The 22500-nt window shown below is 34.1% G+C and overlaps 1 protein-coding gene across 3 annotated transcripts in view; it reads right to left on the bottom strand.

Moving 5' to 3' along the window:
- The window catches only part of LOC145259149 (ATP-dependent DNA helicase DDX11-like), a 310336-nt gene that overhangs the window by 65448 nt on the left and 222388 nt on the right, over positions 1–22500 (bottom strand). For all 3 annotated transcript variants that reach the window (XM_080116856.1, XM_080116857.1, XM_080116858.1), the window contains 2 exons: positions 15697–15846; positions 14442–14510 (listed from right to left, as the gene is read on the bottom strand). In XM_080116856.1, coding sequence (XP_079972982.1) covers positions 14442–14510; positions 15697–15846 — 219 coding nt within the window. The remainder of the gene's footprint in view (positions 1–14441; positions 14511–15696; positions 15847–22500) is intronic.

Here is a 22500-nt window from a genome sequence, read left to right on the forward strand (position 1 = left end):
ATTTATTGTAAAGTTTGGAGAGAACTGGAGCAACCTCGGCAGAGCATTTTTTTAATAGCACAGCCCAGATGCTTTTGAGGTGTCTAGGTTTCTTATAATAGCATGTACCTGAGAAGGGGTGATTTTCAAATCGTCTAGTGTGGCGTCTGTTCGCAAAGGAAAATCAGGTAGGGAGTGGTGTACCGGGTCCAGTATGGAGTTTGAGGCAAACCGACTGGCAAGCAGATTAGCCTTGTCAGTTGCCGTGCAAGCAACCTCATGATTATTTGATAGTGGGGGAATAATTGACTGCCCATTATTTACTACGCTGTTGTAGATTTTCCAAAAATCCCGGGTTCCTAATTTCTGTGCTTCGATGCGTTTTCTGGTGGCTTCAGAGTAATCTGTCTTAGCTGTCTCTATCACTCTCTTACAATTATTTCTAGCGTCTATATACTTCTGTTTATTTGAGATGGACTTATGTTGGTTGAATCTGCGGAACGCATGCTGTCTTTGACAAATGGCAGCTGCACAAGCAGAAGTAAACCATTGGGGAGAGTAGGGCTTGCTATAGAATTTCCATGCGGGAACATGTGCTTCAATTGTAGTTTTGAACCATTCAGTGGTCTCATTTGCACATTGTTCCGCTGGAAGAGTAAAGATATTTTGCCATGGGGCATCCCTGATGAGTTCTCTGATGGCTTCCCAATCAGCCTTTTTGTAATACCTCATTGTTTTGAGTAGTGGGTCTTCAGTTTTAGGGCGAGAATTTAGGCTGATTTCTACCATTATCACAGCGTGGTCGGCATTCCCGAGTGGGCTGTGGGCATTTGTTGTACAATTATTGGGAACCGTTGTCAGGAAGAGATCTAGAAGTGAGGCATGTTGATCTTGCTGGTCTGGGAAACGTGTCGGAAATGTAACCATCTGGGATAGGGAATGGGATATAGAGAAGCTATGTGTTGTGCTACCAGCTATGTCTGTGTGATTAGAGAATCCTAGCTAATTACTGTGGTGGACATTCAAGTCACCAAATACATGTACTTGTGCGCTAGTATCGCGGGATAGTGCTATATATCTATGCTGTCTGAGACTTTGTTTATTAGGGTACAGTCTTGGGTTGAGGGAGAGTGGTAGAGAAAATACAAGTAGCTAATATTGTGTTGCATATTTAGTCTGAAGCACATAAAGGCCTGGTCGTTTGATTCTAGTTTTATTTCTCTATTCAGGGGGAGGGTGTTCCGAATATAGACTCCAAGCCCATGCATATGTCTGTCCAAGTCCTTACGGTAGAGTGGGAGATAACCAGGCATGTTAAAGTGGTTAGAGGGAATGGAGGAGTGAAGGTTAGTTTCATTTAATGCTAAGATATTTGGGGTGTTTACAAGGAGAAATGACTCAACATCATCTAAGTTAGTTCTAAGCCCGCGGATATTCGTAAATGCAAGCCTCAAGGGAGGAGGAAGGTTGGTTTTCTTTGTGTTTGGTCCTGGTTTAAACGTAACTTTTGCTTGAGCTGTCATTTCATTTTATTTAATTTAAAAGTTTCAGTTATATATACATACATATATTCAGTTATATATGCACATATATATATACATATATACATATATATATACATATATATATATACATGAATATATAGACATATATATACATGAATATATATATGCATATATATATACGAGTATATATATATATATACATATATATGTGCATATATATATACATATATATACACATATAAAAACATATAAATATACATATATATACATATATATACACATATAAAAACATATAAATATACATATATATATACATATGTACATATACATATATATACATATGTATATATACATATATATACATATACATATATATATAGATATACATATATACATATATATATACACACACACACACATATGATGATTGCAATGTCTTGTCAGACGAGTGCCACTCCCTCAGTCACTGAAAGTCCATGAGACCGAAGATAATCTTTGTTTTTTTAGTCCTGCCCGCGAATTCACACGCTCAAGCAGACATGACATTGAAGACGGTCCTTGGCATACACACACATATATATATATATATATATATATATATATATATACAGTGATGATCATATTTATTGGCACGGTAAAATAAAAGTTAAATTTTGTCTAATAAATTCTAAAAAAGGGATTAAATTAAAGAAAATAACAAAGTATATTATGTATTTTTAACTGGCCTTTCCAATGCAGCAATCGGATTTTAGAAAAAATAAATAACAAAGGAACAACAAACATAATTGCAAAAAACCCTTGTTCAAAATTATTGGCACGGCTTTGTTTTTCTTTTAATATCAGTATAATATCAATCAATTTCCGGTTCACGTGCTTTCTGAACTTTTTTATAGCCATATTATGCTTGTTTAACGCTAATTCAGTGAATAATTTTTTTCAGATAATTTTTAGATAGCGATTTATTTAAACTATTATAAGTGACTAAATTATAATTTTCAATCGCCATGGTTAAAACTAAGGAACACAGCGAAGACGTCAGGAAGCTTGTTGTAGCATGCCATACCAATGGGGAGGGCTATGATAAGATTTCAAAGAAGCTAAACCTTCCCAAATCCACTGTTAGAGCCATAATAAACAAGTTCAAATCGCAAGGCCACGTTATGAGTTTAGAGGGTAGAGGGAGAAAAAGGATTCTTTCCCCAAGAGATGAACGGAAAATTGTTCGACAAGTAAAACAAAACCCAAGGATCTCTGTTGGGGAGATTGTTGATGAACAGAGCACCTCTGGAGTGAATGTATCTCGACATACAGTTGGTAGAGTTTTGAAGAGAGCTGGTTTAAAAGCATGTCGTCCGAGAAAGACTCCCTTATTGAAGCCTATGCACCTGAAAGCAAGGCTAGCCTTTGCAAAACGTCATATTGATAAAGATGTTGCATTCTGGAAACGTGTTCTATGGACTGACGAAACGAAAATAGAGTTATTTGGCCATAATAAAGTGTCTTATATTTACAGAAAATCTGGCGAAGCTTTCCTGCCTAAGAACACCATACCCACAGTGAAGCACGGTGGAGGCAGTTTGATGTTTTGGGGATCCTTTGCTGCCTCTGGACCAGGGCGACTTGTTAAGGTCACAGGTAGCATAAAAAAAGAAAGATTATGTTAAAATATTGGATGAAAACCTGAAAGACTCTGCTAAAGAGCTCTCACTTGGTCGTCGTTGGTGGTTCATGCAAGATAATGACCCAAAGCATTCGGCTAAACTGACTAAGAAATGGCTTGAGGACAATCATATTAATGCTTTGGAGTGACCATCACAAAGCCCAGACCTTAATCCAATTGAAAATTTATGGAGAACATTAAAATTGAGGGTAATGCAAAGGAAGCCTAAGAATCTTATTCAATTGGAGGATTATTGTCAGGAAGAGTGGGCTAAAATTACTACTGAAGAGTGCAACAACTTGGTTGTAAACTATGAAAAGCGACTGAGGAAGGTAATCAAGGCCAAAAGCTATACAATTGATTATTAAATAAATCGTGCCAATAATTTTGAACAAGGGTTTTTTGCAATTATGTTTGTTGTTCCTTTGTTATTTATTTTTTCTAAAATCCGATTGCTGCATCGGAAAGGCCAGTTAAAAATACATAATATACTATGTTATTTTCTTTAATTTAATCCCTTTTTTAGAATTTATTAGACAAAATTTAACTTTTATTTTACCGTGCCAATAAATATGATCATCACTGTATATATATATATATATATATATATATATATATATATATATATATATATATATATATATACATACATACACATACATACCCATAAACATACACATGCACACATACATACATACATACACAATACATATAACACATACATACAAACATATGCACACACATATACATACAGATGCATACACATATATACAATTATATACAAATACATACACACATATACATACATATTCACATACATATAGGTACACATGTATGCACATATACATACATGCACATAAAGTTACCTACATATACCTACACATACATATATATGCGCCTATACGCATACATATATATGCATATATACATATACCTATACATACATACACACAAATATATATACGTATATACATACAAACACACATAAACATATATACACAAAAAATAAATAAATAAAGATATATATACACACATACATATATACATACATACACTAGTACATATATTAACATACATACATACACACACATATGCATATATAGAATGATGGCAGATCAATTATTACATGCTTCCAACATTTCAGGGCTACACATGTGACACTTTTCCATCGCCACGGACAATTTTTATAGACAAATGTCCGAGGAAGTATCTATACAAAGATGATGTTACACAGTTTTAGCTTAATTTCAAAAATTCATACAAAAATTCTGATACACCTAGTCATTTGTTTACAACTTTTGAGAAATTAAGCCTCCTTACTCCTTAAGCGATAAGCGGACATTTGTTTATTATTTTTTTTTTATTCAGTGTGTAAAATCCACTTTAAACAACATCTTTGGAAATTAGAAAAATAAAAAAAACAAAAAAACTTTTAGCATGTTAAAAGTATTTAGGTTGGTAGATAATTAAATTCTACTGTGTTTGGTAAAAGTTTTATTTTTGCTGTTGTTTCTTGCTTTTTAGAATTTTTACTAAGGGAGTTGCTTAGATCGTATTTTAAACTAAACTATGGAGGTTGGAATGCCCCCCCCCCAAATGTACTTGGAAAAATCAATTTTATAGCATTATTTCAGAATGGTTAACCGAAAAAAAAAAAGGGGGAAAAACAAAACAAATAAATAATTGTTACCAAAGGCAATAAATGCTACTTTTTTTACTTTCATGAATGAGTTTATTTTATGTTTTAAAGTATTTTCAAGCGCTTTTCTTTATTTTGTAATCTAAAATTGCAGGTGTGTGGGTGCAAAATATCTCCAGATTTTCTAGAATTCCTTGCTAGATTGCAAACGAAATCTCAAGATCAAGCGGGAAAATCGCTAAATTGGAAACACTGGTCCTGTGACGGCAAGCGGTGATAAATAATTGTCCATAAATAAAAAAAATGGCCTATCAGTACAAAGAAAACCACCTATTTATTATAGAAAAATTAAGTATAATGTTATAATTAAAAAGAGATATATAAAAACATGCATGGGTACAGTAAACATATTATACGAAAATGTCAGAGCAATCATTTATTTAGTTATTTAGACTATTAATTACGAACGAACCAAGAGTTACATTTTTACATATATAGATATACAGTCCTGGTCAAAATCCTAAGGCAACTTAAGAAAGTAAGCGTTTACGCATTTTATCGAATTTTTAATCAAACAAATGGTTGAAACCATTGCCAAAAGGGAAAATATGATGGAAAAAAAATGAAATCTGCTTCATTCGAAACCTTAACCCTGATCTAATAATTATTTTTTTTAAAAAACAAACATTTTCACCTGGTCAAAATGATAAGACCACTGATAATTTATCTAACAAAAGGCAATTATAAATTACTAAAAAGGGTCTCAGTATTTAGTATAGTCTCCATTATTACGAATTACTTAAAAAATTCTCTTCAGCATGCTTGCGACTAAGTTTTTTTATCAGTTGCGAAGAAATTTTATACCATTTATTAAAAACTAAATCAGAAAGTTCCTTTATCGAATCATATTGGGTTCCATCCTTGAACACTTCATTTGCCATCCATCCCCAAAGATTTTCAATGGGATTGAGGTCCAGAGAACATGCTGGATGATCTAACAATTCTATATTATTTGTTACTCTCACTTATTCTTATTTGTCCCTCAGTCCTCATTTTTTAATGAGTGATTTTTCTGACAAAGGGAGAAGAAAAAGCTGTTTTCTAGGTTGGCAGTATTTTGCGCGAACAGTTGGCAGAGATGGCGGAAATTTTCTGTTTCTATGTCTATCCTTGTAGCTATGTCACTAATAAGGGTGCTGGAGGTAAACGTTTTGTCTGGGCTGACGTTATCCGCCTGATAGTCAGGGACCCGAACCTTGGATTAACCACTAAGAAGGCTGTCCTATCAGCAAGTGCAAAGTACTGATGCTGCTGTATTTCCATTTGGTGAATGGATTCTGGACCATGCAGTAGCTTCTGGTGGGGCCTCTCGATGCCATACTAGTGGGTAATTGTTACGGCTTTACCTTATCATTAGCTACAAATAAAAACAAATAAAAAAAATTCTTCGTTTCTTTTTCTCTCTTAGTTTCCCCTCTCTGTCCTGCTCTAAGTAAATCTGACGACCTAGTCCACAAATTCCAAAAATTCATCATGACAAGTTTCAAGAAAAAATACACGATTAAACCCGGTTCTCCAACTTCCAACGTAGACCCCGGTTCTCCAACTTCCAACGTAGACCTTTTATTTTTAAGTAAAACTGGCATTGGACAGGCTATTTCCCTAGAAGAGTTCACAATTAAAGGATACTCTAACTTAACTTCTAAATCTGACCCCCAAGATCGCATGGGCATGTAATATGTGCCTATATTAGGGATAACTTTTCATGTGGTAGGGACATCTCCAGGGAAGATCCTAACTTACCCTATATGTGCTTCCGGGTTGCTTTAGCTCACACTACGGCATTTATATTTACTCTCTATCGCCCCCATAACAGCGGAGTTACTATCTTTCAAAGCATATCTGAGAAAATTGACCAAGTCCTATCTGCTTATCCTTCAGCTAACATTCACGTATGTGGTGACTTCAATGTTCACAACGTCGAATGGTTGACCCACTCTAACAAGACCGATGATGAGGGGAGGTTCTGTCATGATTTCTCCATTGACTATGACCTCACTCAGATTGTTCAGGAACCCACCCGTGTGCCCGACAATGACGGCCAGTATGCGAGCCTACTAGACCTTTTTCTCACAACTTGCCCTGAACTATGTTCAGTTTCTGTTCTGTCGCCTCTTGGATCTTCCGACCACTCTGTTGTATCAATTAAGATAAAAATGAAATGTAATAAGTCCCCAGACATACCTCTCCATCGTACAGTATATCGATACACTAAGGCTGACTGGGATAGCTTCCGTACATTTATATCTGATCTACCTCTGCATTCTATGTTTAAAAAGGATGTGTCCTCTATAGTATTAGACCTGACGGAATGGTTAATTGTAGGTATTGACCGTTTCATACACTCAAAAAAGTTTCAGCAAAAACCTAACAGCCAGCCATGGTTCTCTCCAGAATGTGCTGCTGCCATTGCGCACAGAAATCACTTTTTCCACTGTTTCCAACGTAATAGATGTATGAAAACTAAAGCCGCTTTCAGGACTGCCAGCAACCATTGTAAGAAAGTAATAAAGAATGCAAGAGAGTTGTATGCTCAATCTGTTAAGTCCAAATTAGCTGAGCAGCGGCTTGGTTCCCACCAGTTTTGGCAAATAGCAAACAGAATCCTGAACAGAAGTGTGTGCTCCATCCCAACTATTATCAATGGACCTGAGGTAATCTCGTCAGCATCAGACAAAGCCAAATTCTTTGTCAAGAACTTTGCAGCTAATTCTACCCTTTGTGATCAAGGCCGCCAACCCCCAATATTTCCTCCTGTATCAGAAAACACGCTATGTGATATAAGTATATCTGTACGTGATGTTGCCAAGCTAATCAAAAACCTTGATTCCAGTAAAGCAACTGGCCCTGTCGGTATTCCAATTATAGTACTCAAAAATCTTCAACCTGAACTAGCGCCCATACTTACAAAACTGTTTAAAAGTTGTCTTAAGGAGAATAGTTTCCCATCTCCCTGGAAAATTTCATCAGTATGCCCTGTATTTAAGAATTCAGGTGATCGCTCATCCCCCTCTCAGTACAGGCCAATAAGTCTCCTGTGCGTCATGAGTAAGTTGCTGGAATCTGTGTTAAATACAGAAGTAATCAACCATCTCAACAAAAATAACCTTCTTAGTGACACTCAATATGGTTTCCGTTCTGCTAGATCTACAGCAGATGTGCTTACAGTTATATCTCATAGGATTAGCAAATCTCTCGATGGAGGCAACCTTTCTAGGGCAATTGCTCTTGACATATCTAAGGCCTTTGATAGGGTATGGCATAAAGGTTTACTTCATAAGATCTCTAGCTATGGTATTGCTGGAAATGTCTTCTCAATTATTAAATCATTTCTTTCTGATAGGTTCATAAGAGTAGTAGTTGAGGGGCAAAAATCAGAAGCTCACAGTATTAATGCCAGCGTCCCTCAGGGGTCCATCCTGGGCCCAACTCTTTTCCTGATCTACATTAATGATCTTCCAAATCACATCCTTACATCATTTGTAGACATCTATGCTGATGACACTATCATTTATGGTAGCACATCTAAGACAGTAAACGACCAAGTTCTCTCCAATTCTCTCTCCTCTGATCTTGAGCACGTAGTACAATGGGGAAAGGAGTGGCTGGTTACTTTTAATGCATCTAAAACCAATCTTCTCTCTTTACATCATCAACATTCTGATCCACATCTGGTATCAATTGAAATGAATGGCTCTCGTCTTCAGGAGGCCTCAAGTTTTGACAAGCTTCTTGGCTTGACCATTACTCCTGATCTTAAATGGAACACGTACATCAAGTCTGTTGCCAAGGCCGCTGGAAAAATGGTGGGATCTTTCTATCGATCCGGTAGATATCTCACTGCTGATGCTATTCTCTATCTATATAAGAGCCAAGTACGTCCAAGGATGGAATACTGTTGCCACATATGGGCAGGAGCTGCTAGAAAGGACTTGGCCTGCCTTGATAGAGTTCAAAATAAACTTCGTAGCCTCGTAGGAGATGTCCTTTTCTCTTCCTTGCAACCTCTATCTCACAGAAGAGATGTTGCGAGTTTGTCTCTGATGTATCGTTATTTTCATGGAAAGTGTTCGTCTGAGCTTCAATCTATGGTCGCCCCCCCCTGCCAAACTTTCACAAGAAACACTCGTCTAGCTGTAAACACTATCAATAATTCCCCCCACTCTTTATCTGTACCTAAACCTAAACGTAGATTCCATGAACAAAGCTTCTTTCTTAGAACTGCACGTCTGTGGAATTGTCTTCCGTTTTCCTGCTGACTACAATATGGTTGTCTTCAAGTCTAACGTAAATAAGTTCTTGATGAGCCGTTCCATATAAGTTATCAAATTTACCAAATTTTCATTACTAATGATTACTATATTGTCCAATTTCTACTGTACACTCTTTAACCCTTATCCTTGAATGGCCTCTTGGCGTTGATAATGTGATGATGCCTATGTAAAAAAAAAAAGAAAAAAAAAAAGAAAAGTATTCTCGTGCTTGTCGAGAAGTGTGTATTGCAGCGTTGTCTTGCTGGAAAATCCAATTTCTTTCACACAGACGCGGACCTTCAATTCTGATAGAAGCATTTTCAAGCATTGAAATGTACTTCAATGATGTTTGCCGGCCTTTCACTACTTGCAACTTAGGGTCCCAGCTGACGAGAAAGCACCCCAGATGATTAAAGACCCTCCTCCACTATGCTGAGTTGAAAAAGTCTCTTTGGGCAAAGTTTTATCATGCCAATAGTGTTGAAATCCATCTGGACCATCTAGATTAAACTTTTTCTCATTGGAGAAAATTACATTTTCCCACATCTCTTCATCCCAAGTCTGGTATTTGGTGGCATATTTAAGTCGGTTAGTTTTGTGCTGTTCAAGAAGACGTGGTTTCTGCAGTCACTTTAAATGATTGAAACCCTTCATTTTCAGATGCCTTCTGATGGTTTCAGGACTACATTCTGCTGCTGTTTGGCTTTTCAATCGACTTGAGCTCATACTGGAGTTTTTTTTTAAACTTCTTCTGATACGGTGATCCAGTGATGAGGTTATTTTTTTTGGTCGATGTGGACTCTTTTTGTGCCCATATTGATCTGGATTTTTTAAAAACTTTGTGATGACCGTTTTGCTACGATTCATTTCGTTTGCAATGGATCTATGGGAGAGTCCACCCCTATTAAGCTCAAAGATCCTTCCTCTCTCAAACTCTGATAATGGTTTCCCTTTTGCCATTTATAATTTAGTAAGATGTTTTTATCCACTAACAAGTTGCTTTTAGTAACATAGAAAGCTTTTTGTATTCATTTTTTCAAAACTAGCCGATTTTATTAAAGTAGTTTTATCATTTTGACCAGCTGAAAATGTTTGTTTTTTAAAAAATAATTATTAGATCAGGGTTAAGGTTTCGAATGAAGCAGATTTCATTTTTTTCCATCATATTTTCCCTTTTAGCAATAGTTTCAACCATTTGTTTGATTAAAAATTCGATATTATGCGTAAACGCTTACTTTCTTAAGTGGTCTTATGATTTTGATCAGGACTGTATGTATGTATATATATATATATATATATATATATATATATATATATATATATATATACACACACATTTATATATACATTATATACATATACATTATAAATATATATATATATATATATACACATTTATATATACATTATATATATATATATATATATATATATATATATAATGTATATATATATATATTCGAGTCTTAATGTTAAAGTTTTTGGCGTCTTGTTGGTGAGATGATTTCTTGATAAGTATGCTTGACCTGTTGGGTGTTCGCTTAGGTTCGGAGGTGGGGGGGGTTGCTATGATTCGGTTTATTTATTTAGTTTTTTTTTTATTAATTGTTTGGAGAGGGTTAGCTAGCGGCCACGCGCGCGAGCACACACATGCGCACGTACACACATATATACTTAAAGAAGCGTTCATATGTACACATACATCTCCACCCTGGCATGCAAATATATGCACATATGTGCGCATGCATGCATAGGCACCCGCTTACATCAAAATTTCCTTAAGGTGCTAAAATTGGGTATGTGTGCGCAAACATGGATGCGCCCATACACAGATACATACACACACAACCACCCACCACAACTACCATGACATACACTAAACCAAACCCCCTAAACCAATTCCCCCCATTTCCTCCCACACCATCTTACCCCCTCCCCCTTAGAATCCCCCCTAAATCCAACAAAATAGCACATACCCCCAATCACCACCAACTCATCACCACATAACCACCCTATAATCGCCACCAACTCATCCCACATAACCACCCTATAATCGCCATCAACTCCCCTCCCCCCAGCCAACCTCCTGCCCAACCCCAACACCCCCTACATGCAACCTCCACGAAATTGTTTCCATAAAACTATGTGGATTTACACCTACACAGGCAAGTACGCATGGAAATGTACAACTAACCGATGCCTCAGGTACATAGACGCATACCTTATAGTATGACACCCCAATATAGCCTTCCGCCTAAACTGATCGATAATACCCTAAAAAAAAAAAAATACCCCAACTTAGAATAATAACTACAGCACTCAACCCCCATATAAACCACCTCAAACTCCTCCCCAAAATCTATAAACATGGCTACCTAGGACCACTATCCCGGGTACGTGGGCGTTTATTAATGCGTATGTACGTATATGTGGATGAAACCTGTGCCCACATTTACGGCATGTCACGCTATATACCCATATGTATATGCTTGCGTACATATCGGTGCCTGAGGAAGTGTGGGTATGTACTTTTGCAGATGTATATAACGAGAGCATACATGTGTGAATATGTGTATGCGTGCATGCATGTATATCTGTGTACATGCATGCGTGGAGGGACGTGCATCTGTAGGTATGTATATGCATGCGGTGGAGTACGCCGGCGCTCCCGTGTGCACCCACATCTAACAAAAAAAAACAAAATAAAAAACCCCACAAATGAAAATTAAAATATTATGTATCTGACCCTGAGAATGAGTTTATGCTCATATCTATGTATAATCATATCTATGTATAATCATGTCTACATCGAACGAAAGTATTGCGCCTATGTACCCACAAATGAACTTAGTTTTAAATCTATGTAGACGAATATGTCTATACCAATAACTGTCTGTATAACTGGATGTATATGTGTGTGTGTAGACGCATGTGTGCGTCCGTGTGTACATGGGGGACCGATGTACATGTACATGTACCTATGTATACGTGTGTGGATGTGAGAGTATATCTGCCTGCTGTCCACATACGTGTGTGAGAGCGTGCAGCTGTGTATATATGTCGACATATGTGTTCATGAGTATTGGTATCTGTGTGCACATGCCCTTGCATGTATGCGTGGGGATGCAGGTATGCCTGAATCAATATGCATGCATGGGCCCTGTACACGCCTCCTTGGGGGTAGGGGCATCGATGTGTGTATGTATCTGTGTATGAGCGCATCCATGCTTGCGCACATGTACCCAATTTAGCACCTTAAGGAAATTTTGATGTAAGCGGGAGCGACGCAGGTGTCTATGCATGCATGCGCACATATGTGCATATATTTGCATGCCAGAGTGGAGATGTATGTGTACATGTGAACGCTTCTTTAAGTATATATGTGTGTACGTGCGCATGTGTGTGCTCGCGCACGTGGCCGCTAGCTAACCCTCTCCAAACAATTAACAAAAAAAAAACAAAAAAAAAAACTAAATAATAAACCGGCCTCCAAACCTAAGCGAACACCTAACAAGTCAAAACATACTTATCAAGAAATCATCTCACCAACAAGACGCCAAAAACTTTAACATTAAGACTCAAATTTTAAAGTAAACCCCCTCCTCCTACCCCACATATTCCCCTTCCCCCTCCATGTATCTCTATGCCCTCAGCCACACCAGAAATTAACTTCCCAGACCCTCCCCCACAAGTTCCTTAAACTCCAAAACTAGAACATTACCGATATACCAAGCACCCCCTCCCACCTTTCCCCTTTGTTCCCTTCCTCTCTTCCCCCCCCCCGCTCTTCTCGCACTCCTCCCCTGTTCACTCTTTCACTCTTTCATCCTATAACAACAAACATTTCTGTAAAAGTCTGAGGAAGCTACAGATGGCCAAAGAAAATGGCCGGGTAGCTGAAACAATAATGTAACTTAACAGAAAGATACGGTAATAAAAAATAAAACATATATATATATATATATATATATATATTAATATGTATGAATAAAAAATCAATACAAAAAATATATAGATGTTTATATCTTTTCTGTATTTATCTCCTGCGTGTTGACATGTAGGAATACAAAAAGTCTTTTGAAAAAAAAACAAGAATGTTTCCTTCAAAAGCACATAATTTTCAACCGATCCTTTGATCTTCCTCAGTGTGAATCACACACATATATATATATATATATATATATATATATATATATAGTAAGTTATAAAATGTATATTTTATAACTTACTAACTAGCTCTACCTACGTATTGAGCACTTTTGAAATAAATACTTTAAGTTTATGCATAAATCTATACTTTCATATATTAATTTTATGTGAGTAAATTAAGTAGTTATATATATATATATATATATATATATATATATATATATATATATATATATATATATATATATATATATGAGAGAGGTATGCATATGTCTTTATAGGTTCATATGTATAAGATTAACTGTTAAATGAATTAACAAATCATTATAAATTTTGGAACATAGTTGTTAGGAGTAAAGGGTCGCAATGTGGTTATATTTAGTTTTATGCAAAAGCAGCAAGATCCAAATACCTCTGATTTTTGTGAACATTTAACAATAGGTATTAGATATCAATTAATCGATATTCCACAAATTTTAAAATGTGTGTGTGTGTGTGTGTGTGTGTGTGTGGATGTGTGCGTGTGGAGAGGGCAAGGCAAAAATAAGTGGGAAGTAGGAGGGGTAGAAAATCATTCTTTGAGGAAACGAAATTCATCTAACTCCATCTACCTCTATCATGAATCATTTAAAGTCTTAGCCTCAAATCTTCAGAAATAAAATCTAGTCAAATATTGATGAAAAATAAGGAGGTAAAGTTCTAGGAATTCAGCAGAAATCGTTTTTATTTTTCTTATTTAAAAAAATCAGATTTCCACTTGTGTAAAAATAATGTTCAAATGAAAGTTTAAAACATCAAAAATATAATTGGTCCAAGAAATAAGCAAGAAAAAATGTATTCAGAGAAAGACTCCACGTGCACATGAATGTGAAAGGAAGGAGACAGAAAGTCATTCTTTGATAAAACAAAAGTTCTCTACCTTCTCCATCATCCCCATCATGAATCATTTGAAATATGGCAACATTAACATTTCCAAAGAGAGGAGAAATAAAGTAAAACAAGTTGGAGAAAGAAAAAGAAAAAGAGAAATAAAATCAAGCCAAGGCAAAAATTCACTTTTTTGAATTACAAAAACGCAGAATTTTGTTAAAAAGAAGGAACTCAGATCGTTGTTATTATTAGTAGATGATAAGAGCATTCAAATGGCAATAATTCACTATTGATTGGTTCATGTTATCAAGTTTATTTCAACTAACCTTCACAAAATCTGTATAGTTTGATAGAACGGCATCACAATCAGCACCTTTTCTCGACTCTCGAAAAACCTGGCAAACATCAAATTTAAAAGTTTATATTTATTGTACATGAAGTATAACAGGAGTTGACTTTTAAAAAAAAATATTTTTCTTATATAAACAGTGATTTTTTTCTGTTTGTAAGTTACAATCTTTTAAACATAATAAATACATTGCAGAATTTGTCTCATTTCAAAATATATTTTTTTGCTTTTAGGTTGTCAGATTTAGCCTCAAATGAAATCAACAAATTTCTGTGTACTTTTGCAATGCAATGTTAGCACAGAACAATTGACTGGGCAACCAATCAAAATACATGTGGTCATTATAGATCACAGTTATATTGATTTGGTTTAACATTCTTTATCAATTCTGGATTATTTCATATTGAAATCTAATACCTATTATTTCAAACTATTCACTAAAACAGATTGATATTTTACCCATAATTTAGGTTATATAGGGTGCATAGCTTTCCAAGCAATTCATATTGAATAGTAATTATGTCATTTATACCCCATCTCCAAGTTGTCCCCTTTACACAAGTTGCACCACTAATTAATTGACCCAATCAGAAACCCTAGCATAGGAAGATAAGAATCAACAGATTACAACACTGATGCAATTTCGTTTTTCCTACTCACTTAGGAGTTGTGGTCTAAACAAAGGATATTTAGTAGCCAACAATATGTTAAATCTACCAAGTAGCATGTCACACTTTATAAAGTTTGTCTCTTGTTTTAATTCTTTTGTAAACTTCAATGTCATTTGTTGGCGGTTATTAATTCATCTTTGGAATTTGATCTTCTATTACAGTACACTGCTATTATCAGTCATCAGTGTTAATTGAATAATCTTCCTTTTATAGTTTAGCTGTTTGGAGTTTCTAAAGCTACATGGCTCTAGCAGTCAATAGTTGTCAATTATTTCTCCTTTAATGATTGGCAGTTTGGAGTTTCTAAAGCTAGCTTGATGTTATATGAGCGATTAGAGTTCCCTCTCTTTTTTTGTTTTTTTCTTATGGACATCATATCATTCAGACTTGTAAACTTCAGCTAATAAAAGTCACGTGTGAACACCACATGCTTGTTTTATATCATTTATTTCAAGTTATTGCAATGAACAAACTCCAATGAAAGTGAAAAGTTTAACCATTCTCATCGGAATAAACAAAATGTTTTATTGTTCAATGCAGCACAAAAGAGAAAGTTCTTACCTTTTTCCTTGTAGATATTCTTTGGATGACACCGGATTTTGTCCAGAATTCAAAGACTTTAGCTTCAAAATCATATGATGGGAAAAAACAAACAATACCACCAGGAACAATGTTACATGTATTGCAGATGACATGACCAAGCTCTTGAAGCTGACAAGAAAATAGATTATTTTAAACATTTAATTTGAACATATTTAAGGATTTCAAATTTCAATATTTGACAGAAAGACTTGAAATTAATAATAATCTAGGGTTCCTCAACTTTTGCAAGCAACATTAGAACATGGGTCCCACTATGTATAAAGGAAATGTATGTCTGTAAATAATTATTTTATAAATTAAATAATATACAAATATCCCCATATATATAGGATAAGATACATAGTGTAACACAAGTGACTTCCTGACAGAATTTAGTTAAAATGCTTCACCATAGATAATTGCACTCATTCGAATTGTCTTTATCAATAAAAATAGCAATATATATATATATATATATATATACAGTTAACGTCTCTGCCTTGGAGCTTGGAGATCCGATGTTTTTCTTAGAAAGTCGCCCATTTTTTATTTGGACGTATTTTTTATTTATTTATTCATTATTTTTAAAAACAGTAATCTACGGACATGCGTGTTTCGGAGCCCTACTCCTCTTCAGCGTAGCTTGACTGTTGTTAGAATTCGAACTCCGGACCTTATGTATTTCAACCCAGTGCCCTAACCCATTACACTATGATGCCATAGACAATTTACTGTTTAGTTGATATCGTTTATTTGTTTGCGTAGTTTTTATTGTTGATTTTTTAAACAATATCAAGGTTAACATCTCCGCCTCGGAGATCCGGTGTTTTTCTTAGAAAGTCGCCCATTTTTTATTTGGATATATATATGTTACATAATTTTATTACCATTTTATCTGTTTGATTACATATGTTTCGGATGTTGGACCATGTTTACGATCCAACAGCCTCGTCAGACCTTACAGAAATGGTTGTTAATATTTGGAAGAAGTGTTTTAGAGGAAATACGAGAAAAAAAAAAAGAGGGGGGGCATTAAGAGATAATAAGGGGGAGGGAGACAGGTATCGACAATATTTAAGTTTTGAAGGTTTAAATACATTAGATTGTAGTGTATGTGGGGGGGGAGTAGCAGATTCAGGTAGGCGTGGGTGGAGATGTATGGATATAGGAAGGGGGAGAAAGGATGGTAAAAAAGGTGAGGATGGAGGGAGGAATTTCAATTTTAGGTTTTTAAAGTCTTGGCTGTTTTTGTTTGTTTAGCCAGGTATATGAAATAGATGAGAGAGAGAGGGATAGATTTATTTATATGTGCATGTGCGTACGTGTCTGTATGTGGATGTGTAGAAATGTACATACGTATGTGTCTGTATGTTTGAGTATTTGCACGTGCGTTGGTGTATGTATTAACCCTTTACTACCTAAAAACAACTCATTGTCAACTAAAATGAACGAGTCAACTTATAGCGACTATGAACATTCTAAATTTTACTTGTCAAACACATATGACACGTACACAAACCCTTTCTCTCTCTCTCCCTCTCTCTCTCTCTCTCTCATCTATTTCATATACCTGGCAAAACAACCAAAATCAGCCAAACTTTAAAAACCTAAAATTGAAATTCCTCCTCCCTCCTCTCCTTAGCCCCCCCTTTTTATCATCTTCTTTCCCCCTCCCTATATCTATATATCTCCACCCACGCCTACCTGAATCTGCTAATCCCACCACACACACTACAATCTAATGCATTTTAACCTTCAAAACATAAATATTGTCGATACCCGTCTCCCTCCCCCTTATTATCTCTTAAGCCCCCCTTTTTTTCTCGTATTTCCTCTAAAACACTTTTTCCAAATATTAACCATTTCTGTAAGTCTGACGAGGCCGTTGGATCGTAAACATGGTCGAACATCTGAAACATATGTAACCAAACAGATGAAACGGTAATAAAAAAATAAAACACATATTTGCTCTGCAATAGTATTGAGCACCCTCTCCACGTTTTTACTAATTACCAGTTTTACTAAATATATATATATATATATATATATATATATATATATATATATATATATATATATATATATACACACATATATATATATTTATACATGTGCATATTAGGGCAGGTCGATTTGCAACTTTTTTTAGAAAATCAACATGGCACTGGTGATGATAGTTGGGATTTGATGTGATAAGAACATATACCAAAAATTAGATTCCCATCTTGAACAGAAAATTGAGCATTTAATTTTACAAATCGTGTAGAAAAATGCTGAAAAATCCTTCATTTTCATAGCATTTTTCACAACACTGACTTTGAAATTTCACTATTTTTATAAAATATATATAAAATATTAAATTAAAATTGATATATTTATATGAAATACATTGAAAGAAAAATAAATACATGAATTATAATTTTAATTATGAATCACAACTAGCAAAATATCTCAACTTTTACTGCATTAATTAAACAAAAATTGTAAAAAAAGCTAATTAGCAACTTAGTCTCTTAAATTCCACAATTCAAAAAGATATGTGGAGATCTATTACACAATATCACAACTTGATACAAGTTACAGAACCATGTATTTTAATTTTTTATTAAATGCAATAATATAAACTTATAATAGAACTAAATTGTTCTGTATAATTTCCTTTTGAGGAAAATGAAGGTCTAATTTGCTGGCACAATGACTTTGTAATAATGTGTCTATGTCTTGCTTCCTGCCCATATACAACTTTTGGAGAAAAATCAATCAAATTTGACCAGTGTGTGGCTGCAAAATTGATAGCAGTAATCTTTTTCATTTTTTTTTTTTTAGTTGTTCACTATTTCTAGAAAAAACAACACAAAAAAAAATTATTTGAAAACACTTATTTTTTTATATTTTTGTGATATAATATGAATAAAACTAACTATTTTTTGGGTAAATTAAGAAAACTAATAAAATTTAATGGATAATTATTTATTTACCTAATGGACAAAATCGTTTGAATGCCCTCTTCTCTCACATCTAATTCATCTGAGTTTATCATCGATATTATATTTTCCGGAAGTAGTGCAAAAGCACTATATTTTGTTTAAAACAGTAATTTGGATTTCAGTTAAATGTTTTGTTCTCTGAATGATATTAAAATATACTGTTGTTGGTTAAAAAAAAATATTGTTGGTTTGGATCTCAAACCAATTAACTGCATACACTTGGATGATAAATTTGACCAAAATGTTTAATTTATCATAGTATTTAAGGATAGACACCTCTGGTCTATAAACACATTAACCTCGTGGCTTATGTTAGCCATCTTCCTTAATTCAAGGGCCCAATTTTCTAAGTTAACTTCTCCACAAGAAATTCCAACAGCATACTCAAAAAGTAGCCTCTGGTCTTCACACTTAAATTATTTGTTTCTTCTGCTGTCAGATAATGATGATTGGGAGGGACACTAATTTTTTCGAATTCTACTTGAGGCAAATCTTGATAATTATATTATACAAAGTTTCCCCAAAGGACCATTAAATGTTGTTAGGCTTTTTGTTGTTCTATCAATTCAAAAATTGCTGTAAATGGCAGTTCTTCTAGTGGAACCTGAAAATTGGAAAATTTGCATGTTTAATAATAGAGCTAGATTACATAATAAATACCAATATATTATTTCATTTTCCACAAAAAAGGAACATAATTGCAGGTGAATCTATAGAATTAATTTTACCTCCTTGTTAGAAGGACAAGTGCAGACTATGTGCCTTGTTTGACGATTTTCAGTCTTGCACTTTACTGCAAAGTCATGACTTCTCAAGATAGAAAGTTTACAGCTACAAGAAGATATATCAAACAGTCTGTCTAGCTGTTCCTTCATTCTTTTCACTTTGATTGCTGCAAGAGATTTCCTGTCAATCTGTTTGGCCCTCTTATAGCAAAATATATTGACTTTCTGTCCTATATAATGTTACCTTAACAAGGGTAATTGTGGATTGACTGCTTGCCGAATACTAATTATTTCTTTGACAATTAACTTAGAAATCTCATTATTTTTTAAGTGGGGATAATCTGACAGGTAAAATAAATAAATAGATTATAACTGAAGGAAACTGTATTAGGCTATCTTCCAGTTTCATACATAAAAAAATAAGTGCTAGTTATAAGAAATAATGAAAAACTTTGTAGAGTTGAATTAGATTTATTGAAGAGAGACCAAACCAAATCAGAGGCATAGTAGTGTTTAGTTTAGACATTTTTAGCAGATTTTAGCTCCTCATTCGATAACATAAAGAGATTCATTCTTGATGTAGCTGTGCCATAACCAGTGCTTGTGCATCTATGTTACTATGCTATTTTTAATAGTATTTTCAAGTTAAATTCAATTTTATGAAATTTCTGTTTATTAAATTTTTAGGTGAAAGTACAGAATAGTTACAGTGCAACCTCCTTCCCATATTAAGAATAGCTTTCTAAATAACAAAGTTATTTTAGCATAATAACATAGATGCACAAATAACGAAAAACCTTTAAAGGAGTTTCCTTATTTACTCGTATTAATCTTTGTAGGTTATCTGATTTTAAAACTATAATTTTAGAAGAAAAACACTGCTTAAAAACAATTACTCCCTAAAAATAAAAGAAATTAAAAGTTGACACTAATTTTCTGCAAAGTATTTTTTATTAAGTAGAAAAACTTGAAAATTTACGTGGTTATGTTTTGTAAAGAATGTGTAGAATAAAATTGTATGGGCTATTTTTTTTTTTGTTGCTTTAATATAAAACTGGAGTATTACCATGTTTTAATAAAAATTTCAAATAGAATTTGATGTGAAATATTAGGTTGGTGCAAAAATAATGGTTTTGACGTTCGTTTAAACGTCCAAAAAATGCAATTATTTTTGCACCAACCTAATAGAAAAACAAATCAAAAAAGATAAAACAAATATGTTCAAATTCACTGCAGCTACTTGAAATATAATAATATATATTTTAAACGTCTTTTTCGTTTTCCTTTCGAAATAATTAAGCCTAAATCGTAATGTCTTCAAATTAAATAATAAACAAATGTTAATTTTCAATATCAATAATGAGCTTGTTTTGCGACGGTGAAATCTTAAATGTTTCCACCCCCAAAAAGTTCCTGAAATGAAAAAGCGAACTTTTGTCGTTATTATCTAAAAAACATAATTTTGCCTTTAATATTTATTTTATAAATTAATTATCCTCACTCATTTTATTTAAAAATGTAGTTTAAAATATATTCTAAATAATGATTCCATTTTCTTAACAGTACGGATTGTTTGGATGACGGGACGTTCTTAACGATTAACCGAAAAACTTTTAATCACTTCAATTTTTCAACTTTTAGTCATTTCCTCAAGCAAAGATAACGGTTTTGAGAAAAATATTTTGTGTAGGTCTTTTCTATGTAAAACCCCAACTATCATCACCATTGCCTCACCGGGGTTCAAAAATCGACCTGCCCTAATGCATATATATATATATATATATATATATATATATATATATATATATATATATATATATATATACATATACATACATATATATATATATTTATACATATACATACATATATATATTTATACATATACATATATACATTATATATACATACATATATACATATACATATACATATATACATTATATATATATACATACATATATACATATACACATACATATATATATACATATACATACATACATATATATACATATATATATATACATACATATATACACATATATACATACATATATACACATATATACATATATATATACATACATATACACATACATATATATATATATATATATATGTATATATATACATATATATATATATACATATATATATGGTCATTGTCACTTCTTGACAGATAAAGACCATTTTTCTCTTGCTTTATTGTTGATTACACAATCATTTTCATTTTGAAATATCTTTTTTTTCCCTTTTTTTTTAAATTATATACACATATATACACTTATACACACACACATATATACATGTGGAGATGTGATCAAGATGCATCAATTCCTATTTTCTGTGCGAACGAAGGTGGCTCTTCAGATCATCTCTGCTCTTACACAGTCTGTTGCAAAGGTCACACTTAAACTGAGATTGGGTTAGCGTTTCCTCAGTTTATGTTGTGGACGTTTTCCTTGTGTAATTTCACCATAGAACAGGCAATCTATCGTCATCCATCCTTGTCAGATGTCCAGCCCACCTCATCTGGTTGCATATAATCAACTTCTCGATACAAGGTATGTCAGCCCGTATGAGAACATTCATATCAGGTATAAAAGTGCTCCACCTGATGCTCAGAATGTGTCTCAGGAATTTCTGGTGCACTCTCTCCATGACTTTTATGTGTCTACCATAAGTTGTCCAGGCCTCAGAAGCGTAAAGCAGGGATGATAAAATACAAGATTGATAGACACTGATCTTTGTATGAATAGTTATACCCCGATCAGACCATACTCGCTTCTCTAAGCAACCAAAAGCCTTAGTGGCACGTTGTATCCTATAGTTGACCTCAGCATCCAGGGTTCCATCTCTAGCGAGAGTACTACCCAAATACACAAATGTGTCAACAACAGTAAGTCTCTGGTTGTTGACAAAAATATTTGGTTCCACATACAAACTATCAGGTGGAGGTGTGAACATGACCTTAGTCTTCTTAAGACTAATAGTAAGTCCAAAAGACGCAAAGGCCCCCCGAAAACAGATCCATGATACCCTGCATATCCCTTTCACCATGGGCCATG

The sequence above is a fragment of the Euprymna scolopes genome, chromosome 34 (genome assembly GCF_053919585.1).
Source record: "Euprymna scolopes isolate OS-2025 chromosome 34, ASM5391958v1, whole genome shotgun sequence".
Classification (NCBI taxonomy): domain Eukaryota; kingdom Metazoa; phylum Mollusca; class Cephalopoda; order Sepiida; family Sepiolidae; genus Euprymna; species Euprymna scolopes.